We start from the raw sequence: 24494 nt of genomic DNA on the forward strand, positions 1-24494 counted from the left end.
CGATCAGTCGATGACTTAGTGAAGAATACTGCTGAAATCGACGCATTTAAAAATATGTTATTATCACCATCGACACAGTAAAGAGTAATATTATGGGCAAATATTGCCACACATGCCCTCGAAGTTCTCGTTCCTCATAATTAAGGCAAATAAAAAGTTTGTAACTTCCATAATTAGTATGTGATTTAATCATGATTCATTCTCAAGCCACCTTCAACGAAAATTCCTAACAGTAAGTGATATCAGTCATATATTATTTAAACTGCGTGCAAACCAGCAAATTGATTTCATACGACAGTCAATCAGATCTCATCAAGTATTACTAAAATAGCAGTTCTTCTTAATACATTAATTTTAAAACTAATCATGAAACTATTAAGTAAATGCAACCATACGCTGTAAAATCCTAAAAAATTGCTAAAACGCTGAGAGGTGGCTGTATCGCCTTCTACGACAAATTGACGAATGATATGAATGAATCTTGTCGCACGCGATCCGATCCCACCTACTTCAATTCACTTTACGAACAATTCCTTCTTGAGGACTTTGGCCGGCCCTCAGTGGCTCATATGAAACAATTACTCTTCCTTTCAACTAGTATGACGCCTACTGGAAAACGCTGCGCTGTACTTAAATCAGGCTTCCGGGAATCAAATAAAGCGTCATCAAATATGTCTCTAACTTCTTGTAAAGAGTAAGCCGTGTCTAAAAAATGCAGTCTAAAAAACTGTAAATACCGGTAGTGGTCACATCGTAGACCATTGCCTATTACTTTTCAAAGTATTGCCACCAATATCGATGCGGCAAGAATTTATTTTTTAATGAAACGTAAGGAGTTTGCAGAAGGGTGTCTCATGCACATTTCTCATTTGATACCTCACACCGCTGAAGTATTTGCTTCCAATCACTTTTTCCTGATCTCAAAGTACCCGAGTATCGTCTAGAGTCTATAATTTTCCACTCTAAAGACATGAATAGAATAAGACTGTTCCTGGAAATCTCCTGATGCTAGCATATTACTGTAAAACTCCTTTATAACGACTAACGGCTATTTCTCGAGATTATCTTACTTTTCTGTGATCTCTAGCGGAACCATAACGCCATGATAAGCGCCTGATCTTTGTAGAAAACTGATCCCTGAAAGCTCACATGATCCATATGTATCGAGCTTTCATTTACAAGCATTTGTCATACGGATAGTATTCGTAGGTAGCAGAAACTGATTTCCTTATTTCTGAAGTTTTAGCCGCAAATTTACGAAGCTCTTGAAATGATCGCTCGTTGCAAGATACTGCAGTCTGGAATTCGTCTTTGGATATTTGCTACGGCTACAAGTCAGCATGGAAGAATGAGTACTTCCGTCGATGTATTTACGCAACACTGAATTCTGAGTTTCTGTATCCTTATACAAGAGTGATACCAAAACATAATGAAGTGTTAGTACTTCAAGTTTGCCTGAGGAGTGTAGTGACCAGCTTAGTGGGAATACCCGTCCTCTCGAAGAGGAATAAAGTTTCCCAGGAACTAAAGACTCAAAAAATGCGAGTGCATCTGAATTTCGAGACGTGTTGCGAGCGCCTATATGCTTTACTTGCACGCATCATTCTCGTTGGCAAGTATGCGGTCCTGCTTCTCATGCCACACACTAGAGATATTACGCTATTAGCAACACACGCTGTCCGCAGAGCCCCTTGCAGGAGTATTCGTCGTGTTTATCAACTGTTTCCAAGATCAGGAGTCGTATAATCAGAAACTAGCTCTTCGCAAATCGTGTCTTTTATTCTTGCCACCGAGTCGCATATCATAGACTGATGCCGAGTTCCGAACACAGCGTGGTAATAAAAAACTACTCCAAAGGCTTACACTGACTTCTCACACCTCTGTATTCTGTTAGAATGAAACACGTATTAAGGACTTAAAACTTCGATATACCTTATCACGTTCTCTCGCATGTAAACAATAGAAGAAAAAACTTTCTAAAACTATTCTGGAGAAATTTTCGACAGGAGGAATATGTTACCTCAAGCTGCGACAGACAGAAACGGTACTGGACACCCGCAGCTTACACGGTTACGGAGTATTTCACTTTTAGTTTGTAAAACATGATAGCTGTTCATACCAGACTGGATACGCCATAAAAAGAGACTACAACGTTTTTCTTTCTTTCACTCTTAAACAAGCAGTGGGAGAAGCCGAGGTATGTCAGTTGTCTCCCAGTAAAACCTGACAGAACCAACTGGTCAAATAAAGGAGAAAACTAATGTTGCGTAAATTCGCAATTACTTCTACGTGTGATCTGCAAAACAGACCGAATATCATGCGTCTAGCACTTCTGGAAGGCCTCGAGATTATAGTTTATTTATTCCCTTACCGATTCTAAATGTAATAATCTCGGGAATCGCCCACGATAGAGAACGATGAAGCAAAATATTCGGAAGAGAGATACTATAACAATCCCTAAGGCATATTCTACGCAGAAGTGCTTACCTGTGGAACAGGATGACGGTGATGAGAAGGGTGGCGGCGACAAGTGCTGCTGCGGGCTTCATGGCGGCGGCGTCTGCAAACACAATACGGACGTCTTGTTAAGTTCGGCTCTGTATTTCGATTTATTTGTGCTTCCAGCAGATAAAGATGTCGTTACCAAATACTTGTGAGCAAAAGTTAAGGACGAAAGTAACTTCCGCATGATGCCTCACTGTCAAGTATCATTGCTCGATGAAACTCGCACCATTCGCAAAGAACTGCTACAGTGCAGTACATATGCCAACTGCCGGCTGGGGTGGCCGAGCGGTTCTAGGCCCTTCAGTCTGGAACAGCGCCACTGCTACGGTCGCAGGTTCGAATCGTGTCTCGGGCATGGATGTGTGTGATGTCGTTAGGTTAGTTAGGTTTAAATAGTTCTAAGTTCTAGGGGACTGATGACCTCAGATGTTAAGTCCCATAGTGCTCAGAGCCATTTGAACGATTTGGAACATACGCTAACTAAAAGAAAAACCCAATAAGACGAACTGAAATGATACTTCTACTCAAAGCTAACAACTGTAGTGAAGGCACCGCGATTTTTGCTGGTGCCCTGGACATTGCAAAAGACGGGACGTGGTTCTTAATGGGGTGTTTTATCATCACGGACGGCATGTTGCATGTTCTGCAACGTGCTGCCATGCTGGCCGTAAGGTTGCTAAAGAGTTATTGTGGTAGGGCAGGGCGCCCCATTCCTCCACCAGCATGACTGACAACTTTCGATGATTGTTGGTGCACTTGGACGTTCTGTAATACAGCTCCCAAAAGCATCCCAAACGTGCTCCATGGGATTTAAGTCGGGGGACCAGCAGGCCAGTCCATTCCCTGAGTATCCTCTCGTTTAAGTATATAAGCGTAACGCTGCAAAACGATATGAAATGGAACGAGCCTGCAAGGATTGTACAAGGGTAGGCGAAAGGTCGGCTTCGCTTTATTGGGAGAGTTTTAGGAATGTATGGCTCATCTGCAAAGTAGGCCGCATATTGGACATTAGTGCGAACTATTCTTGAGTGCTGCTTTTGTTTTGGAATCCAACCAGGTCCTATTAAAGGAAGACATCGGAGCTATTCAGGGTCGGGCTGCTAGATCTATTACCAGTAGGTTCGAACAACACGCAAGAGCTAAGAAGACGCTTTGGGAACTCAAAGGGGAATCACTGGAGTGAAGACGACTTTCTTTTCGAAGAGCACTACTGAGAAAAATTTAAAAGACCGACATTCAAGTCTGACTTCGGAACGATTCTACTACCACCAACGTACATTTAGCGTAAGAACCAAGGAGATAAGGTTAGAGAAATTAGTGCTCATACCCAGGCATACAGACAGTTGTTTTTCACTCACTCTATTTGTGAGTGGAACAGGAAAGGAAATGACTAGTAGTGGTGCAAAGTACTCTCCGCCATGCACCGTATGGTGGCTTCCGGAGAATGTATCTGTATGTAGATGTACCAAGAGCACCTCCACCTACTCTACACGATGCGGTCGCATCCATAAAAATGAAATCACGGCAGAATGCAGCTCTGAAAAGACTCACATGGGGAAGGAGAACAGCGTCACAGTAACGTTGTTTGGCGACTGCACCGTGTTCAAAGATTTGGATGTCAGTACGCCCATGCAACATTATGCCTCCCCACATTATAACACCAAGTCCACTAAAAGTATCATATCGAAAAATGATGGACGGACCCACATGTGGTGAGAGATGGGGACACGTAATCCACCCAGGAACATAGTCAAACATGATCGTTTTGATGAGCCAAGAGCTATAGTGTGGGGAGGCGAAAGTTAATTTCGTCCTTAATTTTTACATACCAATGTATATTAGTTACACACCAGTGTATATTAGGTTCATTAAAATGCTGACAAAATGTATGCGTTTTTTTCTTTGTATAACTTAATTTTCACTTGTAATTTGTAAAAAAACGATTCATTTAATTAATTAAGTGATGAATATTAATAAAGACAAATAAATGTAACAAAATTCTTTTTACATATTACAGCTATTCGACACAAGACAATAATATTACAGGAACAATTATGACTAATGCCCTAGAGAGAGAAAGATACTGTCCAAAAGTGAGTGAATTAGAAAGCAACGCTCGTGCTCTACGTAACTCGCCCCTTTGACGTACAATGTCCTGTGGACCATGGATGCACGTTAAGAAGCGGAACGGCTCTCAAATAAGCGACTGGCTCGAATTCTTTTTGACTAATAGGAACCCAGTACGTTGTCCTGGATGGCGAGCGCGCATCAGAGAGAAAGGTAACGTTTCGAATGCTCTAGGTGATGATATTCCTGCTCTCCATGTCAGAGTGGTTATATTTAAAGTGCAGTTACTCGAGGAGATCCAGTGTGAGCCGTAATTATTGTATGACAGCGGAACTTGGTAGGTATACTAATGCTAACGCGGAACCGATTTATGCTGGAAACAGATGAGTTACAAATTTAGCCGCCAGGTGGCAATCTGACGCTCTACGCCGTTTGTATGATGGTGTAGCATCCTCGCTGTCATCTGACGAGCCTTAACGTGAGTGAACAGTATGGCTGTCGAGAAGAGAGACCGTGCACTGTTTGTGAAACTGTTTCATATGAACCGAAACAATTACAGTGCTGCATTGAGAGCGTATCGCCGTCTGAAGCGTATGAGGAGACGACCGATGTCATTAAATGGTTTAAAGATTTGAATACACGGGCGAGCTTGTGTGGCACCTGGAAGAGGAAAGCGTATTATTCCAGTGGAAGTTATTGATGAGGTTACTGTTGCTGTAATTGACAGTGAAGCACGGGTGGTGTTAGTGTTCGTGCAGTGTCACGAGAACTGTCCGTCCTATAGTAAACGGTACTGAACATTTTGCTATCTATTTTGGACTGGTACCAGTAAAAGATCCAAACGGTGCAGCAACCGAAGCTCATCATCCAAAGCAACGTTCTGAATTTGCCTGGCACGGATATGTGGCTGGGCGATATTCTATGGAGTGACGAGGTACATTTTGTACTTCAGGTTGCAGTGAATACACAGAAATGTAGAATTAGGGGTACTGTTAAACCGTATGCTGTACACGAAGATCCACTGTACTCGCCGTATGTTACTGTGTGGTGTGGATTCACAAGCACCTTTATTCTCGCCTCGTTCTTCTTTGGAGAGAATACACCTAGAGGGCCTGTCACGTGAACCGTGATGCCTGATCTTTATCGATTCCTCCTTTTCCAGCATGTGATTCCTGCTTTATAGGAGCGCAACTATGTGGAAACCATGGTTTTAATCCAAGATGGGGCAACACCTCATGACGCCCGCCCAATGAAAGATCTGCTTAATGCAACATTCCACGAACGTGTTATCTCCAGAGGTTTTCCAGACGCATGGTCTCCAAGATACCCTGATATGAATCCATGAGACATTTTGCCCTGGGAATATCTAAAAGAACTCGTTTACCAAGGACACGTTCGATCTCTACCTGATCTGAAGGCCAATATACAGGAACACACTGTTCAGAATTCGCCGGAACTGCTGCGAGCAATTGTTGATCACGTATTTTACGGATGCAGCATCTCGTCGACGTTTCTGAACGAATTGTGAAAACGCCAGTTAATAACAAAATCGGCATTATCTCTTTCTCACTTGTTTGATCTTTTCCAACCACGTCCAGTTCCTAAACATTACATATGGAAACGTTTCCATACGTCTTTCTTTCATTCACAGAGCCAGATTTGCAACTGGTGACCAAAATTGGAACTATTTTTTTATCGTAAATTGATTTAATATTAACACATTAGCGTATCTGCGAAGTTTCGCTGCCATACGATAATTACAACCCACACTGGACTTCTGTAAGTAGTTGCACTTTAATTATAATCACCCGGTTGGCAGCAATCTGTCGACGGCAATCTGAAGTTGTTTGCTGGCAACGTTACCGTGTAGAGGAAAGTGTCTTCGTTAAGTGACTATGGGGCAGGGGGGCGGGGGACCAGGATGACTTGCACGCATATGGTGCAATAAATGGCAGCTTATTTTAAACGTGGATAGCTGTAAATGAATGCGGATGGGAAAGAGGAATATGCCTGTAATGTGCGAATATATATTATTTTATGCTATGCAGATTGATTCAGAAACAAGAATTTAGTCTACTCTTCTCATTGTGGGGGTGCTCAAACTGTCGCATCTCTGTCGGCGTACGTCACGATCTCGTCGTTCTTCCTCATCCTCTTCCATTCCTCTACTCTCCATCGCTTCTTGGATATCACTTGGCCACACTTTTCGACGTCTTCCTCTTCTCCTTCCAGTTGGTTGCCATGAAGGTACTTTCTTGGGTCATCTGACTTCATCCATTCATTTGACATGCTCAAACCATTATAGCTGTCTTTCTTATATTTTATCAGTAATACTATAATGAGTCTTTGTCCTTTCTCTTACTTCCTCTTTTCTTACTTGGTGAAGTCGGGAAATTCTACAGGCTCTTTTCAAGTGATCCATTTCTAAAACTCTAAGTCTCTTTTTATTTCCTTCTGTGAGATAAAGCACTGCCATAGCTTGTTACTGGTTCAACGATTAATTTGTATAAATGAATTTTAACCTTTAAACTCATTTTTGTGAACTAAAGAACAGCGTTTAATTTTTGGACAGCCGTTCTTCCCTGCCTGATCCTTTGCTGTATATCTGTGTCGCATCTTCCATCACGTGACAGGATAATCTGTCTAGACATAACATTGCGCAGCTGCGTGCAGCGGAACGAACACACAAGTTCTGTTGCAAGGAAGCTGAATGGCTTACTACGTTTTACTAGGCGAGTCAAGGGAAAGACTGTCGCATCTGCAGCGCCTGATAAAAAGTATTCGGACACCCCTTAGCGGATATTAGCGTAAAGCGGTCCACCCTTCGTCATTGTGATGGCTTGAACTTTGTTCGGGACGCTTTCAATGAGGTGTCTGTTAATCTGTAGACGAATAGCGGTGTATTCTTTTTCCTCAAGAGCTGAAACCAGAGAAGATAGTGATGTTGGTTGCTAGGGTCTGGAGCAAAATCGTGAAATGACCCATTCCCAAGGTGTTCCGTTGTTTTCAGGGCGGGACCCTGGGCAGGCCAGTCCATATCAGGAAGGTTACTGTCCACGAACCATTGCCTCTCAGGTGCTATTTTATGGCAGCCTGTATCGTCTTGCTCAGTCAGCCGTCGTCTCCGGACGAATCCTCTACCGATGCTGTAGATAGTACACAAGCCTGTAAAACGTGTTGATCTCCTTCGCCATTTAGCTTTTTCTGAGACGTAATAATGGAGCAAATTCCTCATCGCTAAAAACACACCCATGCCATAACACCCCCACTCCTTCTGCACTTCACTATCACTATCATAAATGATGGCAGATAATGTTCTCCAGAAATTCACCAAATCTAAATCCTTCCAACGGATTGGTACAGGGTGTAGAGTGATTTATCACTCCAAATCAGTCATTCACAGGAATCCACTGGCCACAGTAGCATCGCTATTTACTCTGCCTCAAGCGTCACTTAGCTCACATAACTGTGTGACTTGACCGTCGTAGCCAAGTCTTTTAAATTCCCTACTCACGGTCATTGTGCTGGCTGGACTGCTGGTCGCACTTCGGAACTCACGAGCGATTCTTTCAGCCTTTGTGAGATTTTTTACAATCACTCAGAAATGTTCGACTGTGACCTGGCTGATCTTAGTTTAGATCTGATTGCCCCTTCGCGTTTCTGCTTCCCATTCACATCGCCAACATCCGAATTAGGCAGCTTTAGAAGGACTGAAATTTCGCTGGTGGATTTATTACAAAAGTGACACCCAGTGAATAGTCCACGTTCGAAGTCACAGTACTCTGCTGATCGACCCATTCTACTCTTACGGCTTCTCTACTGCCAACACGATACTCTCCACCTGCTTTTGTACTGGCGAGTCCACCTCTCGTGACATCCAGTAGTCGACTCCGCATTACATACGAGTGTCCGAACAATTTTTATCAGTTAGTGTGTAAAGGAGACCATGTACAGAACGCCTGTGAAATCCGTTCCTAAGAATTTTAGTGTGTTCACAATTATCGTCAGGTAGGATTCTAGGAGAATAGCGGTTCTAGGCGCTACAGTCTGGAACCGAGCGACCGCTACGACGCAGGTTCGAATCCTGCCTCGGGCATGGATGTGTGCGATGTCCTTAGGTCAGTTAGGTTTACGTAGTTCTAAGTTCTAGGGGACTGATGACCTTAGATGTTAAGTCCCATAGTGCTCAGAGCCATTTAAAGAAGAATATCGACGGAATTCAGAAGCGTGAGTTTATCACTAGTCGATATGATCAGTAGAAGAGCAATACAGAAATGCTCGGGGAGCTTAGACAGGAGGTCTTAGAAGAAGGAAGGCAATCTTTTCGCAAAATACCATTTAGGAAGTTTAGAACTTTAGCGACAGCCTGGAGAAAGGTTCTAACGATTCCAAAGCATATTTCGTAGAAGAAGTCTGAGGGCAAGTAACGAAGACTAGTGGTCGCACATAAACGTATTGGACATCTTTTTCCCACGCTACCTTCTCAAGCGGCCCCAGGAAGCGCATGACTGACAATGCACCAGTCATATATATATATATATATATATATATATATATATATATATATATATATATATATATATATATATATATATAAATATAGGACATTCTTCCTCAAGTTTATTTTAAACTCTACATAAGGTAGGAATGAGAGCAACAGTGACAGCACTAATATTTTTTTACATTTTCTAAGTGGGGATTACTTAAAAATTGAGCCGGAAAAACAATCGCGCGCAAATTTGCGACGTAATTACGAATGACTGTATCTGGACTACGACACCTAGGTCTTTTAGCAAAAAGAAAGGATGAGTATTAAAGCTGGTATCACTCTGAAATTTGTGGTTGTCGGATGTCGTGAATTCAACATTTTTAACTTTACAGCTTCCACACGTTTCCTATATGGGATCACTTCCCGGAGACTAATTACTTTATGGGAATGATCCAAGCGTGGCCTTCAAGAGGGTGCTCGTTCAATTGAATCTGGGATCCAGTTGTGTATCTTAAAAGTCACGAAGATGCGAGGCTATCAATTAGGAAGAAGAAAGAAGAGAGAAATATAATGTTATTTCTATGAAAATTACGAATTCCGAATTTAGACATACGTTGTAAATAGTAGTATGTTGCTACATCCCTACCTTTCAGGAACTCTGGAGCTTGCCATGGTAGGATTGTGTGTTTCACTCAACGACACAGTTAGCCGCACCTTATTCACTGAGGTGACTAAAGTCACGAGATACCGATGTGCACATATATGGTATGACGTACACAACGTATAAAAGGGCAGCGCATTGCCGGAGCTGTCATTATTACTCAGATGAAAAAAAAATGGTTCAAATGGTTCTGAGCACTATGGTACTTAACATCTGAGGTCATCAGTCCCCTAGAACTTAGAACTACTGAAACCTAACTAACCTAAGGACATCACACACATCCAGGCCCGATGCAGGATTCGAAACTGTGATCGTAGCGGTCGCGCGGTTCTAGACTGAAGCGCCTAGAATCACTCGGTCACACCGGCCGGCTACTCAGATGATTCAAGTGAAAATGTGTCCGACATGATAATGGCTGCAGGGCAGGGAATAACAGACATTCAACGCGGAATGAAAGTTGGAACTAGACGGGTGGTAAATTGACTGAAGGAGGATATGATAAGATGACTTATAAAAAATCTCTAGTTGGTGTGATGAATGGCGGCTAGCTCTAAACGTAGAAAAATGTAAGGTAATGCGCCGGCTGCAGTGACCGAGCAGTTCTAGGCGCTACAGTCTGGAACCGCGCTACCGCTACGGTCGCAGGTTCGAATCCTGCCTCGGGCATGGATGTGTGAGATGTTCATAGGTTAGTTAGGTGTAAGTAAATCTAAGTCTAGGGGACTGATGACCTCAGATGATAAGTCCCATTGTGCTTGGAGCCATTTGAACCATTTTTGAACTAACCCCTGAAAAAAGGTAGTCTGACCGATATTAAGAGGTATCCCGTGTCTTTTGTCGCTTAAATGTAAATAGTACTTTTTGATACTTCATTCCCTCGTTATTCCACTCGGTCCCCTCATGAACTGTGGACCTTGTCATGGTAGGGTAGAGTGCGTGACTCAGCAATATACGCAACCGTGCCGCATGTAACTGGCTCTCAGAGGTAGGGTTATGTGAGGTTCTACAGACAAATACTGAAGTTTGAATACTGACTCGGATGAAGATACATTGAGTCGAAACACAGAGAAAAGAAAGACACAACATGACTAAAAGACGGGATCGTCTGATAGGGTACATCCTAAGGCTTTAAGGAATAAATCTGATGATGAGGGAGAAAACTATAAAGGGAGACCAGTGGTTGACTATAGTAATCAGATTGTAACTGATTTAAGTTGCTATAGTTTGGCGGAGATGAAGACAATTGCACAGGACAGACTAGAGTGAATAACTGCATCAAACCAGTCTTCGGGATCATGACTACAGCAATATGAACCTTTCAAGGTACCCGGCTGCATTATAATTGATATGAGATTTTTTGTTCTGACTCATCACATCTTGTCTCAAATCAAATGTCTGAAAGATGCTTAAGGTGTGAACATTATGAACAATACGCTCTTTAGACATCTGATGAAGCTTTCGACAACTGAAATTTAAAAGTGGAATATCTAATTTTGAGTTTTTTTCTTAATCGATTATCCAATCACTTAGACGTTGTGATTATCCTGGAATCTCATCACGACGATCACAACGTTGTCGTTCCTGCCTCGTCCAGTTTAATAAATTGACTTTGATCAGAGGTGCTCCCAATTACTAAGTTGATTTCTGAGGGTCGATACGCTACTTAATCAAGGTAAATAAAGTTTTAAATCTGTGTTACAAGATTTTTGTAGTTCACTGATACTGCCATGTAAGTTGATTCACAATACTTTCGTGAAAACTCGAAGTTTCAGTTGGAAGGATAATGGATAGGAGCTGTAATGCGCCATCAGAGCCAATTCTCAGGGAACCACGTCTACCTGCATCTACATCATTACGCCGCAATTCACACTTAGTCATTTGGCAGACAGATCACATAACCACTTTCAGACTATTTATCGGCGGTTCCGGTAATATGGGGTAAGTGAGAAAAATGAACACCTAAATATTTCCGTGCGATCTATGCTCTTTTTTTTATTAAGATGGTCATTTCTCCCTACGTAGATAGGAGTCAACAAAATTTGTTCGCATTATGATGAGAAAGTTAGTGATTGAAATTTCCTGAAAAGATCTCGTCGCAACGAAACAAACGCCATTGTTTTAATGACTACCACCCCAACTCTCTTATCATTTCCGCGATACTCTCTTCGCTATTTTGCGATAATGAAAGACGAGCTGCCCTTTTCGGAACCTTTCTGATGTACTCTGTTAGACATATCTGGTAAGGATCGCAGAAGAGGACGAGCAACCGTAGTGTAGGCAATCTCTTTAATAGATCAACAGGTTACATATAATACGACAAATATAACTGCCTCACCGGTCTGGAAATAATACGAACATTGCTACTCACTTCTCGAATCTCGCTTTTTGTGATGTAATAATGCTGTCTTGGTAAGGCCAGCAGTCATTTACTTTCACCTTCCAGCGACGGAGAATAGTTTGATGCGAATATAATAGTAACTTTCGAGTGACTGATGAATTTGCATGCAGTGTTGTATTGTGCTCATTTTGTTAAGGGGAACTTAATAGTGAGGGACAGAATGAAAGTCGATTCCGGTACATAATCTACTCCTCTCTAATTCGGCCTTTTTTAGGACCGAGATTAAAATCGCAGAGCGACAGTCTTGATTTAGAGTTGCCACGAGTTCTATACAACACTAGAGTTGGATTCGACATCTTCCTCTCGTATAATGACGCAAAATTCTTTCGTCCATCCTTGTGTAGTTCGATCTCGCTCTTCGACTGTAATTATCCCGAAGTCGACGGGTCATTCATCAACCTACCTTACTTCTTAGTTCCTTTTCGAGTATCGTCAGCACAAATACGTCCACCCACGATAGCTGAGTGGTTAGCGTGGCAGAACGTCAATCCTACGGACCCGGGTTCGATTCCCGGCTGGGTCGGAGATTTTCTCCGCTCAGGGGCTGAGTGATGTGTTGTCCTCATTATCATCATTTCATCCCCCATCGTCTCGCAAGTCGCCAAAGTGGCGTCAAATTGAAAGACTTGCACACGGCGAACGGTCTACCCGACGGGAGGCGCTAGTCACACATTTTTATTTAGTACAAATATAACTACTCCTGTTTGAGAAGACCAAATGTGCCACCGACGTTAAAAAGCTCCTATGCGATGCACAAACCTGTAACAACAGTAACTTACATCTATTTTCCGTCATGTACATTGTGGTTAATTTCGAAATTAAGCTCGGTACAATGGCGTTCAAGCTGGAAACAATAGATTCAGAACGTTTATGTTCTCCTTGACTGTGGTTTCCAGATAGAATTTTTGTTCCACGTGAACTGAGAGGTGGTATTTTCTTTGCGTCTCGATCAGAGGACGAAGCTCGCTAGATTTGTACTGTAAATATTACTTGTGGCCTGTAAGGACTGGAAGGAAGAATATTAACGTTTAACGTTCCCTCGACGACGATGTCACTGGGTCTGCTGGTAGAGACCGCGTCCATTTCAAAGGAACCGTCGCATAATTTACGTCAATCGACTTAGAGGAGACTAAATCTCTATGGCTGGACAGAGATATAAATCCGGCCCCTACATTATGATATTGCTAATGCATTAATAAGGGCACCTTGCCCAGTTAGCATGGAAGAGAAACAATGACTTGAAACTGACGTTAGGGTAGAACTATGAAAAAACCTGCGTATAAATATGATTCCTGATATTATGTCTTTTAATTTGGTGTCCAGTGCATTGTTCTGAATTTGCCATTAAAGTGTGAAGCGCTTGCACTTCGGGCCTTGTGTTTTGTTTTGTTGTTCTTATTGTGCTAATAAGTAATATACATAATTTTCATTGTGATACAGAATGGTGCTCCATTTCAGACCCTTAAAACTAGAGAATTAGCTTCATCTAAGAGACGCTAGTACTGTTCAGTACTGCATGTACCACTGAATACTCAGTGAATTTAAACTCTCACACGAAAATGAGTCAAATAGTATGATACACCCGTGTTACTTTGAGATATGAACATTTTTGGTTAGGCTTTACCGTGACTGTTATTGGTATCGAATGAAACTACAAGTTTTACTGTTACCAGTCACTGCATATTTATTTCCACACTGCGTTTAGAAAGTTTAAACTTCAGGTGGAATTATGTTTGCGGATTAACACTGTATGTATCCGTTATGCTATGACATGAAAGTAACTAGACAGTGCCACTCCACCTAATGTTGAAACACGTCGTGCAATAAAATAAACAATGATTGGTTACAGTAAACCTGTTGTTTCTTTCGATACCCGTATAATGTTTGCATTGGGCAATTTTTTAAACACAGAAATTCAGTTCCTTTCTTACTCATTTACTTAAATGGATGCAGCAATGAGAAATTTTTATTTGCTTGCATGTGCGTGTTTTTTGCGGTATTGTGCGTTTTAGTGGGTAGTTACATATACAAAAATGAGACTATGCATCTCACATAAAGTCTATGCATCTCACATAAAGTCGTTTGAGAGCTTCACTACACTGAAAACAAAATATTGAAGGGTGTCTTTCTGGATGGAGAGCAGTTTTCACAACATTTATATTTCCATGGAGAAGTGAGTGGAAGGTAATGCAGTTGCTGGAGAATATGCGTAGCATCTAGATTTTAACGTACCAATGACTTTACACATTCAAAAACACTCCAAGCTGTTCCTTATTCTTTTCCATAGAACAATGCAGTTAAGTTCCTTAACATAAAGGTGAGAAATTACATAAATTCGATAAAATTATGTAATGCTACCCACTGAAGTGGTGCAGTGGCTACGACTTTGGAAAGGAGTAGAATTCCATCCAATTGTACATTTTTCATACTTCTCCTAATTCGTTTAAGAGGAATAGCGATAGATTTATTTTTAAAACGACACCCTCATTTTCCTTGCCCATACTACTTCAATTCTAGCTTGTTCCCCATATCAAATAACCTTCTTAGTGTAAGCGTTGGTTCTTGCAAATGGTGTGGCTTTTATGGAATGCAGGTACAAGTAATTCAATAGAAATAATGTGTGCTAAACTCGGAAACAAATAATTCCTTCTATTGAAGTCGGAGGTGACGAAGACAGTGTTTTTCTATTAAAGCTTATTTACACCTTATTCTTTATACGACATAATGAATAAGCTAACTTCGCAGCAAAAAGTGAATTAGACCTATCGTGTCGTTCCTTAGCAGTTGACAGAAATGGCACACCTAAAGAGTAAGGGAGGTAGTAGTGTTTCAACATGGGAGACAAATGGCAGAAAGCAAGATTAGTGTCAAACGCCCCATCGATGACGAGATTAATAGAGACAGTACACAAGCCCCACAAGGGTAATGATGAGGAAGGAAATCAGCTGCTCCCTTTCAAAAGAGATATCCTGGGAGTTGGCTTAAGAATTTTAAGAAAAGCACGGAAAATCTAAATCTGAAATGGTCGAAATGGAGTCTGAACCACCTTTCTCCAGAATGCGAGCCCAGTGTGTTATCACTGTGCCGCCTCGATCGCATTTGTTGGCTTTTCGTGCTGTTTCCATTCCCTGACAGAGCACATGTGTTGTAATTTATTGATTACATCAGGCATGCAGCAAACGGAGATAGTGAAGACTGACGCTAATCGAAATCATAGCCTTGGAAATGATACATTCTTACCAGACGAGAGGTCACCAAATCGGCGGCCATCACATTCTCGGTGCCTTACGACGTGTAAACTTAGAAGACTAACAGAGCGAGTGTTTGTCTAGGATGTCGTCGGCACGAGGTTGTTTGTCCCTCTGTTCTGTAAATAAGCAGCCGGCGATAACTGGTCTCACAACCTGAAATCGACGGCAAAGACACAGAACAAAAAGCTCATTTCACATATACAACTAAAGATCCTACCCTGCAGTCTCTTGTTTTGCGGTAGACCGCTTCCACAGGCTTGCACATGTACCCCCAGGCTATCTACACCTCAGGGGCAAGGTTTGCCGACAGCGTTTGGCACGGTTCCCACTACCAGTATTGTGGAAAATCAAGTATGTAGCTCCAGTGAACTACCCTCAAGCTACATCATACTTCGAAAAGAGGTACACCGATAACATCTACACATTATCCTCCCACGGACACCAGCGGCTGTAATTCTTCTTCCATTTTTACAAAGGAACATAGGATTCTGTTTCTAACAAAGATGTTCCCAACGTCTTAACCATGTGCGTGTCCTCGTGTAAAAAACTATACTGACAGAGGAAATGTTATGAATCCCTAAGGTCCTTGAACTCTCTCCCCCCCAGACACACGTGTAGTGGAGGAGACCGTAAATATCTTGTTTACAGGTACACCGTGCGGCTAGCAAACATCTTATTACGGAGCTGATGCAATCTATTGGTTCAGTGAAGACGTCGTTTGGGGCTTTACAAATACTAGGCGAAGTAAAACATGACCCCAGGAAAACAAGAGAATCTAGGCTACTCTAATACTGATTTTTGTTTTTAGACCACTACAGATATTGATATCGCTGGAAACCGAAAAAGACGTAGTTAAAGCAGCATCTAGTGAGAAAGCAATAAATCTAAAATTGTTCTCTGCAGCACGTTGTGGTATTCACAAAAATTTAGAAACAGATATGAGGAATTTACATAGCCCCGAAAATAGCTAATTTCTCACTGACAATTGGTGTTTCAGTTAACTTATAACTTTATCTTAAGCATGTGCATTTACACTTTCAGGTTCGAATCCTGCTTCGAGCATGGATGTGTGTGATGCCCTTAGGTTAGTTAGGTTTAAGTAGTTCTTAGTTCTAGGGGTCTGATGACCTCAGAAGTTAAGTCCGATAGTGCTCAGAGCCATTTACACTTTCATTAGTAAAACGTTCACCCTAGCAGGTCACAGGCGGCTTAACACGCATTCTGCATTATTTTACATTTACATCAACCAGAAAGTTTGTTTACTGACGATGGACAGCTGTTTTGGGATCAGTACGCAACCCTCGCCATAAAAATGTATTTTCACATAACTTCCTCTCTTACTATATATAAATCTCGTGTCGTATCGTTCGTATCTGCTTGTTGCGTATAATTTTTCCTTTTTTGTGCATTTTTGATCTCGCATTGCATTGGAGACAATCTGCAGTTCATTTCGAATGTCATCCATGAAATATATACTGCTTTCTAAACTAAAGTGAGTGGCTAATAGCCGATTTTTTCTTAGTGTTTCAACACTTTTTGTGCTGTCATGCGTTTTTTTTTTTTTTTTTTTTTTTTTTTGTACTCCGTGATTATTTCTATGTCCCTGCTACATCTAAAACCCTCAATACTCTGTTTTGCGCATTCCAGTCCTCGTCAGTTCCTGCAGTTTTTGCTATCCACTGACTCATTCGTTTCACATTAAGTAAACTGACACTAAAGCCTAGCAACCTACTCTCACTTCTGCTATATCTTGCCTGTCCCTTTGTGTTCAACGTTTCTCCACAACGACATGTTGCCAAAGCCGTTAGTTTATTATTGTCCTAATTTTCTGCTCTCTAATTTTCATTTCTGTTCAAAAATGACATATATCATTAACTACAGGAAAAAAATGTGATTTAATACCAGGCTATTTCGTTGTTGACCTGTACTTAACGAAAAATGAAAGACATATCTTGTGATGTCATTTCGTGATACTAAATTCCTTGAGTGTTGCGGAGTAAGGTGTTTCAGAAACCTGAAAAAGTGCCTGCGTAACTCATTATCAGTAAACGAAATCCCTAATTCTTAGTGAATTAATTGGGTAAGTCAAACTTTCTCGAAAATCAGATTGGTATTGAGTTCGTTTTGGTTCCAGGATCAGAAAGTTATACCTCAATGATTACGTGGAAATAAATTAGAAATATTAAGCATTATTCCGTAAGCAGACTGTGTGCCGTTTAAAGAGAGTACCTAAATAGTTTCACGAAATTGGAACTATTTTCGGTAGCAACTGACATCTAACAATAAAACTGTATGCTTTTCAGCTCCATGTTTGCACACTGGACGTGGAAAATCAACTGCAGCTTGAAAGACCTTACATTTCTGGCGAAAAAGCGTTTTTGTTACAAATGATAGAAGACTAACTAAAATATTTTTTTAATCTCTATTTTCATTAGAAGTTAATATAAGCTTCTTGCAAGAAAGTTATTCACGACTACATAAAGAACTTGCGTGAGAGATATTTCTGGTAAGATATTTGACTTCGAGATAAGAAAATTTCAGTGAATCACTTAGGGATCTTGAAGTAGATAAATTGTTCAAATGGCTCTGAGCACTATGGGACTTAACTGCTATGGTCATCAATCCCCTAGAACTTAGAACTACTTAAACCTAACTAACCTAAGAACATCACACACATCCATGCCCGAGGCAGGATTCGAACCTGCGACCGTAGCGAGTAGAGTAATACGTAGTGCTAAATACTCCCCATACTTTGATGAAACTAGAAGTGATGGAAGTGAGCATAGCATCTCACGGCGCTCTACGGTTTGCATAATGTGAACTAGAGTTGTACGAAAATTTGTGGAATGTAATTAAGAGAGTGATATAGTAACGCCCCGACACTCACGGAAGTTCTTCATTGTGCATGTTTTCTTGGGCTTACTGTCCGTTCTGTCTCTTCGTGTACATCGCAATTTAAGTTATTACTTGTACAGTACTACCAAAGTAGAGAGGACTTGTGTGGATCCCAATACCGGCCGAAATTTGCAGAACTAGTTCTGCAGAGAACAGATATATGTGCACGGTAGCAGTAGGTACCGACATCATTTCAGGTATGTTAATAAATTAGAAGTAACGTAATGATGGTTTGTGAATGAATATTAGGTAAAGCTTTTCTAGCTCAATCATATTTTACGGCATTCAACGGAAAGATTGCAAAACTATGTTTCGAACACTGTGTGGTATCGTTCATAAAGGCTTAGAAGCTAATCGCGGAAGTAATACCGAAATGATTGTACTGCCATTGCTTCAAGCAATACCTCCTTAGCCACATTACTGCGTTTCCAGGTGCTGACTCTGATAGGCTGTAGGACTCAACCACTCTATACATGTTTTATCCGATGGTCTTACTTGAAACTGGACGGCGAAGAAAATGCTAAGTAAACAAATATTCTCTAATACTAATCATAGGCCTCCCTATTCTCGAGATCTCCTCCAAATTTTTTCAGTATTCGTACCTAGTTTACAGTCCCACGGACACTGATGTGGCCTACGTCCGATCCAAATGTAGACGAACACCTTGTTAGGTATTCTCTGCTGCCTCTCTTTAAGATTAGAAAACTACACAAACGTTATCATTCCTATTCCTGAAGCACCTAATCTTGTCTGACATATGCAATTATTTTACTACCAATTTCCGCTGTAGATTTTCCTCGTTACTAATACTTACTTCTTCGCGTTTGTTTACACGATTTCCTTTAAAAGGAGCTTAATCTAGTCTGATGTCTGCAATTATTTTGTTGCCGATTTATGCTATAGTTTTTCCTGGTTTACTAATGATATCTTCTTACTTCTATATGTTTTTTACATGATTTCCGATAAAAGGCAAAGGTAGCAAATTACTAACACAAATTATTTACAGAAGAATGAAAAATCTTGTAGCAGCCAATATGAGGGAATATCAGTTCGGATTCCGGAGAAATGTAGGTACACGTAAGGCAATACCGACCCAACGTTTTATCTTAGAAAATGGGTTGAAGAAAAGCAAACTAGATTAATAACAACTGTACGTCTGAGGAAAGCGTTTTTCGCTGTCAACTGGGCTATACTCTGCGAAATTATGAAGGCATTATGAATAAAATACAAGGAACGATGGGTTTTCCACAATTTGTGCTGAAACCATACTGCAGCTACAACAGTCGAATGACATAGCAACAGTATTTGCGAAGGGAACAAGGCTTGGCTGTTGCCTAACCACGATGTTATTCAACCTGCACATTGGGCACGCTGTGATGAAAATCAAGGAGATACTTTGAAACGGATTTATTGCACAGGTGGAGACATAAAAACTTCGAAGGTTCCTGATGACATTGTAGTTCTGTCAGGGGCGGTAAAAGACTTGGAAGATAAATTGAACAAAGGTTAAAAGATGAATATCAACAAGAAAGATACTAGTGTAATGGAAAGTAGGCAAATTAAATCAGTCGATGCTAAGGGCTACGAAATGAAACACTAATAGTTGCACATGAGTTTAGTTATTTGGGCAGCGAAATAACTGACGATCGTTGAGACAGAGAGAACGTAGAATACAGAATGGCAGTCGCAATAAAGCGTCTCTGAAAGAGAACTACACTACTGGACATTAAAATTGCTACACCACGGAGATGAGGTGCTACAGACGTGAAATTTAATCGACAGGAAGAAGATGCGACACCTACAACGTGCTGACATGAGGAACGTTTTCAACCGATTTCTCATACACAAACAGCAGTTGACCAGCGTTGCCTTGTGAAACGTTGTTGTGATGCCTCGTGTAAGGAGGAGAAATGCGTAAAATCACGTTTCCAACTTTGATAAAGGTGGCATTATAGCCTATGGCGATTGCGGTTTATCGTATCGCGACATTGCTGCTCGCGTTGGTCGAGATCAAATGACTGTTAGCAGAATATGGAATCGATGCGTTCAGGAACGCCGTGCTGGATCCCGACGGCCTCGTATCACTAGCAGTCGAGATGACAGGCATGTTATCCGCATGGCTGTAACGGATCGTGCAGCCACGTCTCGATCCCTGAGTCAACAGATGGGGACGTCTGCAAGACAACAACCATCTCCACGAACAGTTCGACGACGTTTGCAGCAGCATGAACTATCAGCTCGGAGACCACGGCTGCAGTTACCGTTGACGCTCCATCACAGACAGGAGCGCCTGCGATGGTGTACTCAGCGACGAACCTGGATGCACGAATGGCAAAACGTCATTTTTTTCGGATTAATCCAGGTTCTGTTTACAGCATCATGATGGTCGCATCCGTGTTTGGCGACATCGCGGTGAACGCACATTGGAAGCGTGTATTCGTCATCGCCATACAGGCCTATCACCCGGCGTGATGGTATGGGGTGCCATTGGTTACACGTCTCGGTCACCTCTTGTTCTCATTGACGGCACTTTGAACAGTGGACGCTACATTTGAGATGTACTACTACTCGTGGCTCTACCCTTCATTCGATCCCTGCGAAACCCTACAATTCAGCAGGATACTGCACGACTGCATGTTGCAGGTCCTGTACGGGCCTTTCTGGATACAGAAAATGTTCGACTGCTGCCCTAGCCAGCACATTCTCCAGATCTCTCACCAATTGAAAACGTCTCGTCAATGGTGGCCGAGCAACTGGCTCGTCACAATACGCCAGTCACTACCCTTGATAAATTGTGGTATCGCGTTGAAGCTGCGTGGGCAGCTGTACCTGTACACACCATCCAAGCTCTGTTTGACTCAATGCCCAGGCGTATCAAGGCCGTTATTACGGCCAGAGGTGGTTATTCTGGGTACTGATTTCTCAGGGTCTATGCACCCAAATTGCGTGAAAATTTAATCACATGTCAGTTGTGGTATAATATATTTGTCCAATGGATACCCGTTTATCATCTGCATTTCTTCTTGGTGTAGAAATTTTAATAGCCAGTAGTGTATTAGTCCTACTTTTTTTTTGGATGTGTATGCGCTGGAGGTAAGGGTTTGGAGTTATTCAAGAAAAACGCATTTGAAAGTCACTTTTGTAAATTTATCTTAAATAATTCGAAAACTACGGCCTCTAGCGAAAACGCATCCCAGTACAAAGTTTAATTACACTAAATATCCTACAAAAAGGTCCTGTACATTTTTTCTGTAGGAATAAAACTTTTCGCGTAGCGAGCGGGAGAATATAAAAATTTTGCACGTGGTATTTGAAGGGAAGTTGCGTAAAACCTAGAGCTAGGGGCAGCTGAATCCCCATATATAGCTACACAGAGATGTATAAAATGGTGTGGTATCCTCTCCAACTAATTTCTCGTTTCAAATATTGCAATTTTGAAGAGCTGTAACCACATGCGTAGAAGATTGTATATTTTGGCACACGTTGACAACGTACCGGAAGGACCTTCCCCTGAGCAGTGGGGAGGAGAGGGAGGCGAACCACACCTCCCGGCGTTGCGGCGTGACGTCACGAGGTGCGTAGAGTCAGGTACCTATTTGTGGTCCAGAAGTGCGCCGCGGTGGCGCTCGAGAGTAAAACGGGACGAAGAGTCGCGTGATGCGCGCGCCCACAGCCGTGCGGAGGCGTATAGCGCCGCGTCCCAGGGGCTTAGCACCACATCCTACTCACATCATGTGTGTAGCTCGGTACCAGCAACGATGAGACCCGAGGCGTACTTCTGAGCCAGTAACACTTACAGAACGGGACAGTGGCATTTCTTTCTACCAGGCGTGTTTTTTAAGTAAGTACGGTTTTGAAATTAAAAAAAGACGTACTAAGATATCTCAATAATTTTATTTTTACGTGAAGCCTGTACCTTAATCTACTTTTCTACATAATTTCCGTTAATATTGAGGCACTTGTCATAACGTTGTACCAATTTTTAAATGCCCTCCTCATAGAAGTCTGCCGCCTGACTTGTTAAACACTTCATCGCCACTGTTTTGACTTCGTCATCGTCTTGAAGACGCTGACCGCCCAGGTGTTTCTTCAAGTGCAAGAGCAGACGGTAGTCACTGGGAGCAAGATAGGGGCTGTACGGAGGATGATCTAAAGTTTCCCATCGAAAAGATGTGATGGGATCTTTGGTCTAATTCGCCACATGCGGACGGGCATTATCTTGGAGCAAAACGATGCCCTTGCTCAACTTCCATGGACTGTTGCTTTGATTCTGGTGTGACGTAGACCACCCACGTTTCATCGCCCGTAACAGTTTGGCTTAAGAAATCATCAGCATCGTTGTGGTACGGCTCAAGGAAAGTCAATGCACTGTCTAAACGTTTGGTTTTGTGCACATCCGTCAACATTTTCGGTACCCAACGTGCGCACAATTTTCGGTAATTCAAGTTCTCAGTCACAATGCCGCACAAAACACTACGAGAAACTTTAGGAAAGTCATCCCGCAAGGAGGAAGCCGTAAAGCGTCTGTTTTCTCGCACCTTATTGTCAACTTCCTGCACCAAACTTTCATTAACAACCGAAGGACGCCCACTCCGTTGTTCATCGTGCACATTTGTCCGGCCATCTTTAAATGCTCTCACCCCATTTCTTACCATTCCATCACTCATAATGTTTTCTCCGTAAACTGCACAGATCTCAGGATGAATAACGATCGCTTTTAGGCCTTTAGCACTAAGAAATCTTATAACAGCCCGTACTTCACAGTAGGCGGCTCTCGATTATCGGAGGCATCTTAAACACTCAGTACACAACGTAAACAAGGAATAATCAAACTATAATGGCGTCAGTGCGTAGATTAAGGTTACAGGGCTTCATGTAAAAATAAAATTACTGAGATATCATAGCACGTCTTTTTTAAATTTCAAAACGGTACTTAGTTAAAAAACACGCCTCGTACATAGAATTCCTCTTATTCTTTGTTTTCGCTCCGCGCACTACTTGTGCTCTTCAGTCCAAAGACAGGTTTGAAGCACATCCCAACTCTAGTCTATCCTGTGGAAGCCTCTTCATCTCTGCATAGCCATTGCAAGACACATTCCTCTAGGCGCTACAGTCTGGAGCCGCGCGACCGCTACGGTCGCAGGTTCGAATCCTGCCTCGGGCATGGATGTGTGTGATGTCCTTAGATTAGTTAGGTTTAAGTAGTTCTAAGTTCTAGGGGACTAATGACCTCAGAAGTTAAGTCCCATAGTGCTCAGAGCCATTTGAACCACATTACTCTGAACCTGTTTACTTGATTCAAGCTGTGATCTCTCTCTAGAACTTTAAGGCCTACACTTCCCTCCATTATGAAATTCGCTAGTCTCGGTGCGTCAGGATATATCCTAGCAACTGATTCCTTTTTTATCGAGTTTAGTCATAAACTTACGCTGCCTGACAGGAAAAGGGAAAAACCCAGAAGTCATGGTCGGAAGGCAGTGTAACTTCGCACTCACCATCGGCGGGTATGTAAATGAATCGAGTTGCAACTCCCTGCGACCAGCAGAACGAGCACCAGAGTACATTAGCTTTGTTTGTGTTTAATGTTATTCCACGTATGGTAGGGTATTTAAGGGGTGTGAGCATTGTCAGATGTTGAGTGATCTGTGTGACGTACATGGAGATGCCATGTATCCGTGCGAGACAGTGTTATCAGCATCAGACAGATTTGGAGAGGCACTTCATTGTGGGTCTCCATTTGACCAGGTGGTCGAATCGCGCAATATCGAGGTTTGTGAAGCTTTTGGAAGTGACTATGGCCCAATGTTGGACTGTAGAGAAGTGCAGGCACACTCGTCATCAAGGTTCTGGTCGACCATGTCGGACCATCACAGGAGAGGATCTCCATATTATGCAAGAAGTACATTGTAATCCCTTCACAGCTATGCCTGCCATCCGAGATCAAGCCGTTGACTTCATGCAACAGTGTGTTATTCCGCAACATAGATCCAAGACCAGCAGCAGCCAGACAAGGGAATTACTGTCTCATGCATTGTCTCCCATTAACATCACAACACAGTCGGCTGTGATTGCAGCGCTACCATGACCAGGGGGCACGGATTGCTGTAGAAAAGCGTTGCGATGTGTTCAGCGATGAAGACCATTGCCAATGAATATGGATACAGCTTGGGGAGAGGTCCAAGTTTTCCAATTTTTTGATACGAACAGCGCTGTTGTTCCTGGCGTCAT

General features: G+C 42.1%; 1 protein-coding gene across 4 annotated transcripts in view; it reads right to left on the reverse strand.

Moving 5' to 3' along the window:
* The window catches only part of LOC124795359 (neuroparsin-A), a 150488-nt gene that overhangs the window by 36683 nt on the left and 89311 nt on the right, over nt 1-24494 (reverse strand). For all 4 annotated transcript variants that reach the window (XM_047259353.1, XM_047259356.1, XM_047259354.1 and 1 more), the window contains exon 3: nt 2488-2560. In XM_047259353.1, coding sequence (XP_047115309.1) covers nt 2488-2549 — 62 coding nt within the window. In that variant the 5' untranslated portion in view covers nt 2550-2560. The remainder of the gene's footprint in view (nt 1-2487; nt 2561-24494) is intronic.

Source organism: Schistocerca piceifrons, chromosome 4 (genome assembly GCF_021461385.2).
Source record: "Schistocerca piceifrons isolate TAMUIC-IGC-003096 chromosome 4, iqSchPice1.1, whole genome shotgun sequence".
Taxonomy (NCBI): Eukaryota; Metazoa; Arthropoda; class Insecta; order Orthoptera; family Acrididae; genus Schistocerca; species Schistocerca piceifrons.